This window comes from Mastigoproctus giganteus, chromosome 7 (assembly GCF_048544385.1).
Source record: "Mastigoproctus giganteus isolate SK-2022 chromosome 7, ASM4854438v1, whole genome shotgun sequence".
In the NCBI taxonomy this organism is placed as follows: domain Eukaryota; kingdom Metazoa; phylum Arthropoda; class Arachnida; order Uropygi; family Thelyphonidae; genus Mastigoproctus; species Mastigoproctus giganteus.
Genome location: NC_143581.1, coordinates 14,291,872 through 14,307,761, shown reverse-complemented (window position 1 = coordinate 14,307,761; position 15,890 = coordinate 14,291,872). Strand labels below are relative to the sequence as shown.

The 15,890-nt window shown below is 35.1% G+C and overlaps 1 protein-coding gene across 1 annotated transcript; it reads left to right on the top strand.

Annotated features, from left to right (window-relative positions):
* The first annotated feature begins 1,392 nt into the window (after positions 1 to 1,392).
* Pdp (pyruvate dehydrogenase [acetyl-transferring]-phosphatase 1-like protein, mitochondrial) lies at positions 1,393 to 9,918 on the top strand. Its single transcript, XM_090378678.1, has 2 exons — positions 1,393 to 1,571; positions 8,619 to 9,918. Exons 1-2 carry the CDS (start codon positions 1,410 to 1,412, stop codon positions 9,912 to 9,914), a joined length of 1,458 nt encoding a protein of 485 aa, XP_090234804.1. The 5' UTR covers positions 1,393 to 1,409; the 3' UTR covers positions 9,915 to 9,918.
* The last annotated feature ends 5,972 nt before the right edge of the window (positions 9,919 to 15,890 follow it).

Here is a 15,890-nt window from a genome sequence, read left to right as displayed (position 1 = left end):
TTGTCGTTGTAACCTTTAGAAATAATGTTGGTCTTTAAGTTTTGCACACCAGTGTATAATTTTTATCTGTAAAATAATGTCTTAATAAAAAATGAACTGTGCAGCCACCAGTCAAATCTCATGGCCATTTTTGCGGCCACTAGAAAAAAAATCTTGAAGCCACTGATGTAGAATCATCTATAATATTGAAACAGTACTTCCACTTTCGAGAATGTTCCAGAATTACTACAATGTTCATGAATCTTGTACAATGTTCTCTCACAGTGAGGAGTCTTCTATACCTTTCTGGAATATTCTCGAGAATTAATATTCTTGAAATTTCTTAATATTATTTTTGTGCTTTTGATTTTTATACACAATATAAAATATTTTAATAAAAATTGGAAAACAAGTTGGACCTATTTAAATAAAAACTTTGTAAATTAATAAAAATGAAAAGCGATTCCGAACTTTTAGGCGGGAGTGTGGGCATCAACTATTTGAATTTTTGAATTTATTTAAGGGAAGTGGACCATTCCCAAAATATATTTAGATCCATCAAGGAGGAGGGAGAAAGAATTCATTTACCTGCTAAGTTAGCAGACCGTGAGAGCGATGCTCTCTCTCTCACAATGACCAGTGCCTAAATGACGAGAGTCCCAACTAACTTTTTTATGGTTCTATATTTTGCTATTATTAGTTGCATGTTCATTGATCAATAAATTATTGGTAGAATTTGATGTAAATTTATTTATTGTACTTTTGTTTCATATCAAAGCATACCTCTTTCCAAATATTACTGATAAAAAATTAATGCATTTTGTGGATATGCGATTTTCACTGTTTGTTATTTAACTTTTGGACAGCAGTGTAGTATGACTCCCCCACATGTCCTTAACCAGGTGCTTTAGTTGACCATTCAGTATATTATAGTAATCAGTATGATATATTCAAATCCATACCAGAATAACTTAAATAGTAGCATATTTTAAAGAACTTTGAAGAAAAACAAATAAACTACAATAAGAGAGTTAAAAAAAAACTGTGACGTCACTGTGCAATTTAAAAATTAATTTTTATTGCCATTTTAAAATACTTTATTGAAAAGCCCCAATAAGCGGCAATAAAGAGTTATAATCTGTGACGTAATATCCTACTGTATTTCGTCATGGATTTTAACATGTGTGTATACATATCTTGTGAGTTTAGAGTTGCATGCTCGATGTTTTTAATCCAAATTATGTTTCTAATAACTTAAAGTTACCTTTTCATGCAAAATTACAATGGCTTGTGAGGGTAATCTGATATTTTAATCTGTTTTTGTTATATCACGTTTGTTATTTTGGTCGTGCAGGTGTAGTATCATCATGGCATAGCTTAAAAAAAAAAAAAAAAAAAAGGAATCTAAAAGGTTAACGAATAAAGAAGGAATGGATCTCCTACTGCAAATCAGTCGGCTTAAAATTCATCTTCTAGATCAAGTTCTACTTGGATCAAATGTCTATCGGGGGATCTCATTTTGGTCACGTTTTCGTGCTCGTTTTAAACGTTGGAAACATTCATACGGTGTTCCTATGCTTAGTCCACAAGAGGTAAGTAGAAGTGCTTATGGCGAAGTTATTTATGGGCCATTTTTAGATGCATTTAGATATAACAGGTATGTAAAATGGATTCGGGTAGCCATCTCACTTGTAGCAAAGAAAATTAACATCTTAGAAAAATCCACACCAAATGAACTTTAACTTTTATTAGGCTACCTTTTAGCCCATGATTTGTTACCTCACTTACCCTTTCTACGTAGGTTATGAATGAAATTTCAATGTTCAAGAACACCTTTTTTTCTTTTCCAACACTCTTAAGTTATGTGGGTTTGTTTTTTTAGAGAAGTATACATTTTATTTCCCATCCCCCGAGCGAATTAGAGAAATATGATACTATTTGAAAAAAAACCCCGCATGTATGGTCATAGAAACACAGATGTATAGTAGCTTTATATAGCTAGTGAAATTCTGCCGGCACCATAATATGCATTTTCTCTTTTATTATGCTTATAGTATTTTGTACGGACTATTTTAATATGCATTATAAGTAGAATGCGAATTATTTATTCCGTGTATACCAAACTTGGTGCTTAATTCTGCTTATGAGCAGGATAAAGCTTTGCATTAGAGCTAAAATAGTATTTAATGACCTATTTAACATTACTATGACATTGTAGAATTCAGATATGTTCATGTATCATATCTGTTCACTGTGTGAATATTACAGTATGAAAAACTGCCAAGAAGAAAATCCTGAACTTTTATTCTCCAGATAGAAATCTTAAGTAAACTAAGATTTTTGGAGGAGAGTGGAATTTAAGTGAAATTTCACCAGTTCCAATGACAGAGGATAAAAAATAAATATTCAGTTGGTAGAGAATTTATGTAGTTTTAAATAACTTAAAATAATGTTTTTCATATTCGTGTCAGCCCTTGTTTGCCAAAATAATGCACCTCCATCCAAGTAGCATTTTCCAAGGGACTTGGTGAAAGCCCTTGTTTGCCAAAATAATGCACCTCCATCCAAGTAGCATTTTCCAAGAATGGACTTGGTGAAATCACATTTTGGTAGAATAGTAAGAGTCTGGAAATTAATAAAAATGCAAGTTCAATTAATTTTCTTTTGAGTTGCTTAATTAAGTTCAGTTTTTCAGTGGTATGCTGTTGCATTCATACAATACCCAATAGCAATTAGAATACATATAGTCAGAATCTTAAGTGAAGAGCTTAAGAGTTTATGCTAAATATGCATCACTGGTATAATTAGGGTTGCCTCCTCATAGGTAGTTATTTCTACTTTTCTCCTAGGAGGATGGGGGGGGGGAATAAAAAACTTAGTGGCACCCCAAGGTGTCTCTATAAAAATGAAGTAAATTATCTAAGTTATTTATGTTGAATATTTATTTACAAGGTATGAGTAATCTGATTATTATGCTACTAAAGTACTTACCCACTTCTTTTCTGGACAGTAATAATTTTAAAAAAAACTAGTGGAAATTGTCCCAATAACCCATGTCACTAAAGATCAGCAAATTTCTTAGAACAGACTTGTATTTATTTACCTGTAATCTGGTTAACTAAAGTGGCTAAAATTCTGTACTTTACTTTCTTGGGGGTCATCCTTCATTTAAAAATATAAGAAAATATGTATTCCAGCAGTAGGATATTAAATATGGTGTAAATCAGGGCCAATGTCAAGGTGAGGTGCCTTGTTGTTGTTATTATTATTTGGTTTTTACGAGCATTAGCAACTAAGGCCATATTGCTCCGGGGATATGTGGTGGTCATTCCCTGACCTTTCCACATCCTCCATATTTGGTGGTCACGGGCTCGAACCCGGTCTAATCAAGAAGCGTGTGCTACGCACTGCTGCTCCTGCCCGCCTAGCTACAGAGGCGCCTGTGAGATGCCTTACTGATGTAACAGTCTTTATTACTGTAGGATACTGACATCATAGTTGAAGGATAGTATTTTTTGGCTTTCCTTTGCACCATGATTTTTTGCTATTTCATTTCTACCTTATTCTTTATTAGAATAAAGGACCTATGCCAATATTCTTTCTAATAGGCATAATCAGTAATGGATTATCCTCAGGAATAATATATATATATATATGTATATATATATTTTTTTTTAAAGAATGTTCTAACAGGATACCACAACAGAACTGAATAAGTGTTTTATATTCTAAAAATAATTATTAGAGTATATTACTTTTTTTAATGGCTTACTGTGTGCATTTTTAATAAATACTGTTAAAATAATCACTGATTTTTAATGGTATTTATGCATCATGATGTTAAAAAAATTTATTCCCATAAGATGCTACAAGTAAAATGAACAAAAGCAATAGCAGCTCCTGTTTAACTTTAAGCTATTCTTAGTTTGGAGTTGACTGTTATCAGCATCCTTCATGACTAGGTGCCTTCGACAGAACTTGGTCATGATATTAACCAATAGTCTAGCCTTTCTCGAAGGTTGTTTATTGTTAAGTTTTGCTTTCAAAGGAAATTTTTTCAAAGGTGGCCTTCAACACCAGTTGAGACCCAGAAAACTCCCCTTTTTAACTTCGAAATGTATACATTTTGAATAATTATATTGTTATTCTGTGTGATATTTCATTACACACATTGGCATGTTTATGCCTACATGCACTGGGCATGCTTTTAGGGAGCACCAGAAATTTAAAATATACATTCAAATACACTAAATTTTGTACCACTTAGGGTCCCAAGATCCCATAGCACACTTTGTCCCCATACTGATTTAAACATGCCGCTGATTACATATTGAAATTTGCTTAATCTCGTTCCCAAACTTTCGTGGGAGTCTGCTCTTCCATAGGGTCACTTACTAATATTAATCTTATATGTAAAAAAAGCTAGTAATTTTTTTAATTTCTGTTTTCTATGGAAAAAAATCCCATTGTCATAACTTTCAGTGTGCACATCTAAAGTTATGTCATTTTTACCATCTGTGACTACAACAAGTAAAAGAAGAAGAATACCTAAATTTATGGAACTTACCTATTTGATTCTTTTACTTCTTTTACTTTAATATAAAATATATCAATTAACGCCATGTAGCCTGTGAATAACAGACTACATGGCATTAATAATATAGTGAAAATAGAAAGGAACTGTGTGGTAATCATCTAAAGTAACTTTAAATACCACATTGTTTATTTTGATGGTATTAAATCGTTTATTTGTTTAATTGATGCTATCTTGTAATTAGTAACCCCGGGGGCTCACATCTGGTGAGTATGGGCTTGGCACACCCAGGGTCCTGAGCTGGATATCATTCTTCTCTTTCTTGGTGATTCCCTTCTACTTTTGACTCTCTCTCTCTCTCTCTCTCAGGGTTACTCGGGAACTTTTTTTTTTTTCCCTGGTGCAGCATAAGCCTCAGGCTTCCTTGCATCATATGGATATTAATAATAATAATAATAATAGATGGTGAAACTGATAATCATGATGGAGTCATTCTGAAGAATTAACAAATGTTTCAGAAATTATTCCATTATGATTATCAGTTTCACCATCTAAATTTTTAAATAAAGCAAGGGAATAAACTATTCTTCAATGGTATTGTTTGTTACAGCTAGGTGCACAAAAGAACTAAAAAAAAAACAAATGGTGATTGAAATGACCCACGCACATAAATGCCATTGGATTTTTTAAAATCCTATTTTGCCTGTGGCCCTGGGTTATTATGTGCAGACACCGTTACACACATTGCAAAATTGAGCCAATGTAGTAGTAATGGCATGTGATGCAAGAAAGCAATTGCATGAGCTTATGCAGCATCACCCAAAAAAAAAAAAAATCACACCATTCCCTCCAAATGCCTGTCCAGTTCCTCCTTAAATTTATTCAACCTATCAACTTCCACAACGACAGATGGAAGTTTGTTCCAGCAATTAACCACCTGCTGGCTAAAGGCAAATTTCCGCACATCTATTCTACATCTGTCTTTTGTTAATTTGAATTTATGCCCCCTTAGGTTCATAATCTGAACAAGTGGGAGTATCCCATCAGAATTCAGCGTGCTCACCCATTCATGGCCTTATACACCTCAATCAGATCACCGCCTAGGTGCCTAGTCTCCAGCCACTGCAATTTGCAGAACTTAAGCCTCTCTTGGTAAGAGGATCCCTTCATTCCCCTCACCAATCTTGTTGCCCTTCTTCGTACACGCTCAAGTAAATCTACATCCTTCCTAAAATGAGGCCTCCAGACCTGTATGCAGTGCTCAAGGCGTGGCCTGACCATTGCCTTACACAGAGGGACAATCACCTTCTTTTCCCTGCTAGCAAAATTCCTTTATATCATTGACAAAACCCCATGACCTGCCCTGGCAGCCTGTCTGCATTGCTCAGAAAACTTCATATCTGACTGCACAATTACTCCCAGGTCTTTTTCATTTTCTACCACCTTAAGTGTAGTACCACACAGTTGGTATGTTTCTCTGGGGTTACTTCTACCCATATGCAGTACTTTGCATTTGTCAAGGTTAAACTTCAGTTGCCACTTCTTAGCCCATCTGCCCAAATTATCTAGATCCTGTTGCAGTAGCACACTGCCTGCCATTACTGTCATTAACAACCCTGCCAACCTTTGTATCATCTGCAAACTTCGACATTAAGCCTGATATACCTTCATCAATATCATTGATAAATATACAAAACAAAAGTGGGCCCAACACCAAACCCTGTGGAACTCCACTAATAACATTAGTCCACAAAGAGCAGCACCCATTGATTACCACCCTCTGTCTTCTCCCACTTAATCATTTATCCATTGTAGCAACTTACCCTTAATACCATTCTGCTCCAATTTGTACAATAGTCTTCCATGCGCAACAGCGTCAAAAGCTTTCCTGAAATCCAAATATATGATATCAAAATTATTTTTTGCATCCAGTTCCTTTGTAAACACATCATTATATCCTATCAAATTTGTCAGACAAGACTTTCCCTTAACAAACCCATGCTGTGTCTGAATTATTGCTGCAGTCTTGTCTAGATGTCCTGCAATGCATCTTTAACCAGTGACTCCATTATTTTACCCGGAACAGAAGTTAAACTAACTGGTCTGTAATTACTCTTGTCACCCTTCAATCCCCCTTTGTGAATTGGGGATACATTTGCACATCTCCAGTCCGTGGGAACCTCCCCTGAGTCCAAGGATGCTCTCATAATTATGGCTAAGGGTTTGCTTAGTTGCTTTGCCACCTCCTTTAATATAACTGGATAGATCCCATCCACCCCAGGTGCTTTTCTTATGTTTAACTTCAACAATTTCTCCTCCACTTTGCTCTCAGTTATTACAAAACCATTAAGTATCCTGCTACAATTTGATAACCTTCTGCCATTTTCAAACCTTAATAATTCCTCATGTATGGATGTAGATGCAAAATGCTCATTCAGTTTGTTTGCTATCTGAGCAGGATCATCAACAGTCGAACCATCGATGTCAATTGGAACAATTTTTTAGAGTTTATATAAGTAAAGAAATCCTTGCTGTTTTTCTTAGCATCTTTTGCCAAGGATGTCTCGTAATCTGCCTTTGCCTGCCTAACCTCCTTTGTGACCTGATTACAGACTAGCTTATATCTGCTATAGGCTTCTGAGTCGCTTGATAATTTATATGCAACCCATGCATTTTTCTTCCCTGTCACGAGTCTCATTAGTTCAGTAGATAACCATTTAGGCCTAAACCTTGAACAATATTTCTTAATAGGTATGAAACTTTTAGTAGCATCCACGATTAATTCCTTGAATGCTTCCCACTTAGAATTTACTGTTGGTAACATCGTCAGTTGATCCCACTGTACAGAATTTAAAAACTTTCTGAGACCACTGTTGCCAAAAAACTGTGATGCCAAAAAAATTTCATTGCCCATTGTTAACTGTTATGCTGATTTATTACTGGAATAAAGCATTCACAATGAAGTTGGGAACTCCTATAATCTCTTGAGACCTCAAAAGAACCAAAAAAAATTAAGATCAAAATGACCATACATATACATGTAAATGGATTAAGATTTAAAAAAAGCTGCTAGCAGTTATGGTCCAGGGATAATGTATGCAGACACCTATGCACATTGCAAGATCAAGCCTCTCTCCTAACACATAAATTCAGCATCCATTTTTTAACTATTGTGCGGTTTGTTGACTGCAATAAAGCATTTATGATGAAGTTAGGAACTTGTCTGATCCCTAGGGGCCATAAGGGAATATAAATTTTATACTGTATATATAAAACTGACCATATTTATTTGTGCTTCTGAAAACTAGGCATACATCAGAAAAAATAAAGTTCTATTTTTCTTCTTTTAGTCAATTAATTTTCCTTAATAGCTGCCAATGAATTTGACCAAGAAACCAAGAATTATATCTTCCAAAGCAATTTTGTAAGAAAGGAGGGAACTTCACACCCTATAAATTATTAGCTGGGTGGGTAGACTGGCTGTAGTTACCACTGGCAGTTTTCGACAATTTTGGCCTCAAATTTTTTTTTTTTTTTTTTTTTTTCTCTCCAGCACACAACAAATGCTATTAGCCTGGTGGAAATCAGAAATCACTGCCTATCTGCCTGGGCCAGTCTGCTCTTGACCATTACCAAGCTAAAATAAGCCCCAAAAAATGTATTATCAAGGCAGTAACAGGAATTTGATTTCAATTTCCCCTGTTTATGATGTAATTTGAATTTAACAGGAATTTGATTTCAATTTCTCCTGTTTATGAAGTATGTAAATGCTATGGCTCCCATAATAAATATGTATTTATTAAACGTGAATTTGTTGTATTTAATGAAAGGTATATATGTGTATAGAAGTAAATTTTAAAATTAATTCTCAATGTATTGTATAACAGAAATGTGTGCATCTGTTTTCAGTGTATTTGTTCTTATATGATTTGTAAAATTGACCTATACAAGAACTGGTGCATTTCATATGCCAAAAAAAAAAAAAAAAAAAGTTGGAAATCTTAAGGTAATGACTTTTTTTATATTGTAGTCTACAACTTTCATTCTTTTTTGATAATAAGCACTAAATTTCCAAATAATTAAATCAGTTCTCTTAATTTTTCAGGTAACTACAATTTTGAGGGCATGTGAAACAAACTGCGAAATCAATTCAGGATCTATTCGTGCTTTTGATGCTAGTCAACTTGCTTCAAACTCTCCTATTGAGGATCGTCTCACGGGAGGCCGTTGTTTATTAACAACAGGATTGTTGTTTGGGGTATTTGATGGCCATGGTGGTCATCATTGTGGAGAAATTGTTAGTCATAGACTTTTAGATTATATAGCTGTTTCACTTTTACCTATACCTCTCCTACAAGAATTTATAGATTCTTCTAATGAATCTCTGCCATCATTATTAGAAACTTTTCATAAAGTAGAACTGACAGGGGAACAAAAAGCTATCCATCTATCAAGCTTAGTAAAATTTGCTGAAATTTTATTAACTAAGAGTTCACAAAGTTCAGAATTTCACATGCAGAAGGCAATGGTTCGTGCTTTTGTTAAGCTGGATGAAGATCTATCAATGGAAATTCAAAGAGGAATTGCCGAAGGTGATTTGGAAATGTACTCATTAGCAGTCACAGGTGCATGTGCATGTGTTGGCCACATAGATGGCTCTCATGTGCATTTAGCTACAAGTGGAGATTGCAAAGCTGTATTGGGAGTACTGGATGATGATGGTAAATGGATATGTAAGCCCCTTACTGTGGAGCATAATGCAGACAATGTTAAAGAATTAAAGCGTATCCTGGATGAACATCCAAAGAGTGAAGAAAATATTGTCATAAAGAATGAGAGACTGCTTGGACAGCTAGCACCATTACGTGCATTTGGAGATTTTACTTATAAATGGAAACTTAAACAACTGAAGGATATACTAGTGCCTGCATTTGGCCCAGGAGTTATTCCTCCCAACTATTATACTCCTCCTTATCTTACAGCATCACCCGAAGTCATCCATCATCGTCTAACACCTCGTGATAAATTCCTAGTCATTGCAACTGATGGTCTGTGGGAGCAGATGCTGCCTCACAAAGTTGTCAAGTTTGTTGGACAACACATGAGTGGGAAGCAAACACTTGACCTTCTCAAATTACCACGAAAACACATGATTTTGAAAGAAATAAATGATATATTGTTTCAGCGACGTTGGGGTTTGAGCAAAAAACCAACTGATACAAATGCTGCTACGCATCTAATACGCAATGCCTTGGGTCGTACTGAGTATGGTATTGAACACAGCAAACTTTCTGCAATGCTCTCTCTTCCTGAGGATGTAGTAAGAAACTTTAGGGATGACATTTCTATATTTGTTATTTTCTTCGATTCAGACTTCTTACGTCAGTCACCAGCATTATGATTAAAATGTAATGAATCAAACTCAGGTTATTTAGTTTTTAATAACATCATAATTATTTTCTTATCTTAAAACTGTAACCTTCAGAAATTTTAAAATATGATCTTCCCTTCGGCTTGTACTTAATATGCAACATAGTGTATATTGTAATTGACTATATTTTGTGTGCATCTTTTATTCCACCATTAGTAAATAATTTGTATAGTTAGTAAGATTTATTATTGTAATATAATTAATTTGTAGCATAGCCAGTGCTTGCCGATACCTAAAATATTGTATATATAAATATAAGATTAAATTAAGTTTGTACATAAATTAAAATAATGTACATATTAAAAGACATATTTATAAGATTGTGATCATTTTGCATTCTTACCTTTCTTTAAACAATGTTTAATTGAAAATCTTAACATTTCAATAATCCTTGAAGAGATGAAATACTTTTATAAAAATATTTTTGAAATTGTTTAAAGTGAAATACTTATTTTTCTAACATTTTTTTTTAACAAAGTTCATATAGACAAATTTGGACTTTCTTGCATCCTAAGCACAGCCTCATTGCAGGCCTGTTCATTCAAACATGTAAAATGCATGTTTGAGAACAAGCCTGCTACTACAGAATTTAGTCTCTTTTAGTATTACTATTGATAAACTGTTTAGATTAATTGTTCTAAAACTTTTTTATTCTTCTATTGACCCTGAGAACCTCTTCAACCTCTCTCTCCACTGCCAAGGTCAAGAAACTTGATTTGTAGCATATAATCATGCTTAATTTTTAACCTTACATTGCTGGTATGGCACTTTTTAAAATTTCTCTTATTTTTTGATATTGTACATTTGCCCATCAATATTCTCTAACTGGTATACAGTATTTTCTGTTTTCATTTTGATATACTATGAATTACGAGACAATTTTTTTTGTCTCATAATTCATACAGACACCAGATGAGTAAAAGTGTCTGTCTTTTTCCAGGAATTTCCCATTCCCACTTGGCCTCTGCGAAACACCAGCAATGGGCATCTAACCTTGCCATAGAGCTTTTATTTCACCAGCTAAATGCAAACAACTGACAAAAATGCAGACGTTTGTGTTGTGTTTACCAGAAACTACATGAGCATCTGGGTTTCAGTCCAGGGAATTAGTGACCTTAAATTCTAAAACATACAGTAAACTTATTATTAGTTTCTCTCGTTTTATCTTTGTTCATTATTTTTTAATTGAGTTAGCAGATCATATTATATCACTATTTTCAATTCAATAAAAAAGCTAAAATTTTTTATAATTAAAACAAAACAGGAATATCACACAGATGCCATGTGAGTATTTTTTAAATTGAGGTCCTGAGTAATAGAGGGCTAAGTTAGTTTTTAAACTTTCTTAGTGACAATTATTACAACAGCATAAGAAAGGGTTTGCAACCATCTGGAGAAGTCACAACTTGTTTGAGAAACACCGATTAGTTAACTCAATGTTATAAGCAACTGTAAATTGACAAAATCAGTATTTTTAAGTAATGGTCACTTTATCATTTATTGATTAGATAGAAAGATGCTTCTGTTTACTTAAATGGAAGCATATTCATAAAACTGGGTAATTCAGAATCCTATTAGAGGACGTTAAGCATGCATGTTGTAAATTAGCACAAGTCACTAAATGCTCCTGAACAATCTTGACAATATTATATCAAAATCATGAAAGGGTACAAACAGAAGTGCAGATATATCTTTCCTTGGGTAGAGGCCCCTGCTCTGTTTAAAACATGTCTTAATGAAAAATGGCAGATTGCTGAAAGTTTTCCTCACGTTAAATTATTGCTATTCGCAATAATTACATTCTCAGAAATTAATTGTGATTTCCTAGACTGCAAAGTTGAAGACATTCTTTTCTTCAAGACCTGTTCAGAATGATGCAATAAAGGCTTCTTTTCCTAACAAAGAATTAGGGGTTCCAAAATCAAAATTTGCACCTCCTATTGGACTGATGGAGTGTGATCAGTAATAAAGAAACTCATGAATATGTGTCCAAAAATGCTTTCTTTCCTATCTAATTCTTTATTTTACTACTCAGACTTTGGGGGAGGGGCAAAAGCCCCAATCACTTGTGAAAATTTTATGTTAAAAATATTAATTAATAAAAAAATTACTACTATAGATACAGTTGAAATGTAATCATGTAGGCTTTGCATTCCAAGTGAACAATGTGCTGTGGGCAGAAAGGGTCAAAGTCCTCCCAGATTCCAGAAGAATGTTAGCACAATATGGAGAAAAGTATTAAACAAAGATGTGTGAATGATTAAAAAGATATAGAAGTGCCAAAACAATTGTTGTTGACAAAGACGGTTCAGGCCATCTAAGAACTTCACCAATGATAAACAATGCTGATGAAGTTAATGCTTTTATTCAGGAAAACAGATTACGGTTTCAGCTGAGACTAATACGTTTTTCTCAATACTGTGCTAACATTTTGTTAATTTTAGAGGATTTGACTCATCACAAAAAATATGATCACAGCATGTTGTTCCAATTTGTTCCACTTACCAATTGCACTGTTAGTGCAACTGAAATGTGGACAAACATGATTATGCTTCAACTATATAAAACAGATTGAGTGCAGGAGACTGGTGACATGACACATGTCATAAAGGTGACTACAGTGGTCCCAGACAATTATTAAATTCTATACAGTGGGACCAACTGATGTTGTTACCATCAGCAAATTCTAAATAGGAAGCAGTCAAGGAATTAATCATAGAAGCTACTAGGCTTTTCATACAAACTAAGAAATACTCTTCAAGGTATAGATGGATGTTAGATGGATGTAAGAAATACTCTTCAAGGTATAGATGGATGTTAGATGAACTGACGAGACTCATGGCAGAGAAGAAAAATGCATGGGGTGCATATAAATTATCAGGCAATACAGACACCTATGGTAGATATAAACTGGACTGTAATCAAGTCACAAAGGAGGTTAGGCAAGTGAAGGCAGATTATGAGAAATCTTTGGCAAAGGATGCAAAGAAAATCAGCAAATACTTCTTTACTTATAAGGAAGGAAGAAACTAGAAGGAAGGGGATGAATAAAATTGGTCCACTTGATATCGATGGTTCAGCTATTAATGATTCTGCTCAGGTTGCTGACAAACTGAATGAGTATTTTGCATCTACATTCACACACAAGAAATTCTTTAGGGAAGTGGATGTTTATCAAACTCTAATACAGAGCTAAATGATTTTGTAATAACTGAGAGGAAAGGGAAAGAGAAAGTATTGAAGTTAAACATAAGAGGAGCACCTGGTGTGGATGGGATCAATCCAATTATATTAAGGGAGACAGCAAAGGAAGTTGTTGTTGCTTAAGGGCTTTACGGCACAAGGACAGCAAAGGCCATAATGCGCCTAGCAAAGGAAGTAAGCAAACCCTTAGTCATAATTATGAGAACATCTTTAGATTCAGGGGAGATCTCCACAAACTTCAGATATGTGAATATATCCCAAATTTGCAAAGGGGATCAAAGGGTGACATGAGTAAAAACAGACCTGTTAGTTTAACTTCTGTTCCATGGAAAATAGTGGTCACTGGTAAAAGAAGTAATGCAGAATCATTATAGACAAAGCTGCAATTATACTTCGGATACAGCCTGGGTTTGTTAAGGGGAAATCTTGGAGCGGTATGGCATTAAGGGTAAGTTACTACCATGTTTAAAAGGGATGGTTGAGTGGGGCAAGACAGAGAGTGGTAATCAATGGACATTGCTCTTTTTGGACTAATCTTATTAGTGGAGTTTCCCCAGGGTTCAGTGTTGGGCCATTGTTGTTTTCTATATTTATCAATGATAATCAAGGTATAATATTAGGCTTAATGTCCAAGTTTGTAGAAGATACAAAGATTTGCAGGGTAGTTAACGACAAGAATGATTATATACTAGTACAACAGGATCTAGAAAAGGTAGGCAGATTGGCTGAGAATGGCAATCGAAGTTTAACCTTGAGAAATGCAAAGTACTGCATGTGGGCAGCAGTTATCCCAGAGTAACACACCAACTGTGTGGTACTACACTCAGGGTAGTGGAAAATGAAAAAGACATAGAATCAGATATGAAGAATGCCGAGCAATGCACACAGGCTGCCAGGACAGTGCATGGGGTTTTGTCAATGATATACAGGTATTTTTCTAGCAGGGATAGGAGGTGATTATCCCCTTGTATGAGGCAGTGGTCAGGCCACATCTTGAGTACTGCATACAAGTCTGGAGGCCTCGCTTTAGATAGGATGTAGAGCTCCTGGAATGAGTGCAGAGAAGGGCAATGAGATTGGTGTGGGGGAAACGAAGGGGTGCTCTTTGTTAAGGCTTTCTATTGATTGAGCAATCTCAATACTAATGTGATTCTTCCTTTTGCTCAGACTACACACACAAGGAGCACAATTTTAAATTGAGGAAGGACAGTTGCAGAATAAATCTGCAGAAGTTTGCCTATAGTCAGTGGGTGGTTGATTGTTGATCAGCTGAATAAATCTCCATCTGTTGTGAAAGTTGATAGCTTAAATAAATTCAAGGAAGAACTAGACAAACTGTTGGAGGGAATGAATAGGTGAAATGGGAAGTGTCGTGTTTTTTTTAATTTATTGTTGCCGCATAAGCTTGCTTTCTTGCATCATTTGCAACTAATAATTCTAATGCTAACAATGTAATAGGGATGATGGCTGATATGGGAGATGTTAGTTTTACCCATTATTTTTATTTTTGATTTACCATCATATAATATTTAGCCGACCGGGCTAGCCGGGTGGGTAAAGTGCCTGCTTGGCAACCCAAAGGTCGCAGGTTCGATTCCCGCCTCGGGCTTGGATCAAAGTACTGCAAAAACCTTGGGAGGTGCATTATGGCCACAGAAGCCTATGTGCCAACAACTACCAAAAAAAAAAATATATATATATATACATATATATTGTATAAAATCATACTTCTTAAATTTAGTATAAATCAAAAATAATTACATTTTTTAGTAAATAAGTATATCAGGCTAAGTTTGCAGGTGATACGAAAGTTGGAAGGGTGGGTAATGACAGTATGCTGCTGCAACAAGTTCTAAAAAAAATTAAGAAGTTGTGCTGAGAAATGGCAAAAATGCCATTTTACTCAATTGTCATATTACATTGTACTTTATAAGTAGCTTTATGGATCTAGTTATGCTTGTTATTTTTAATTTAGATAGAGATTTTGTAGGTTACTACTTAATATACATAAAATCATTTCATTCGAATCTTGCTGCCATTGTTATAGTAGTGAGTAGTAGGGAATTCAAATTTTTAATTGTGGTAAATAGGTAGCTAATGAAAAACTAGATAGCATAGTATGTATCACTACATTTAGAAATCTATTAAATAGTGTAGTATTGATAATTGATTAATTAATTTTCATTGTATTCAATTGGATATCATGTCCCAGACTAGAGCAGCAAAGTTATTTTTGGTTTTTAGGAGCATTAGCAACTAAGGCCATATTGCTCCGGGGATATGCGGTGGTCATTCTCTGACCTTTCCGCATCCTCCGTATTTGGTGGTTACAGGCTCGAACCCCGAGTCTAATCAAGAAGCGTGTGCTGCGCACTGCTGCTCCTGCCCACCTGGCTACGGAGGCACTCCACAGCAAAGTAGTAGGGCTGGCTCAGGGAGAATCGAGGGAGATGGTTCTCCAAGGTATCACAGCCTCGAAAAATGTGCAGCTTGTGAAATATTTGTGGACTCTCTGGAACAGGACATGATCTAGCCAAGGAGGATGTCTTTTGTATATGCTAGTTGCAGAGAGTGTCAAGAAATTTGGCACCAACTCAGCATTCTGATGGGTGCCTATGACAGAGTGAAGAGTCTGGTAGTTGCCTTTTGAAGGTATTAAAGTGGAGGACCCAACAAGCCCTCAGCTGCTCAACTCAATGCTAGAGCTCTCTTGTGCATCAGGCTACACAGTGGCTATCTCCT

Excerpts from the sequence above, each read along its gene's own strand:
- Pdp (XM_090378678.1), top strand. The coding sequence starts at position 1,410 with ATGGATCTCCTACTGCAAATCAGTCGGCTTAAAATTCATCTTCTAGAT. Across the intron at positions 1,572-8,618 it reads CTATGCTTAGTCCACAAGAG|GTAACTACAATTTTGAGGGC; the intron begins GTAAGTAGAAGT and ends TTAATTTTTCAG.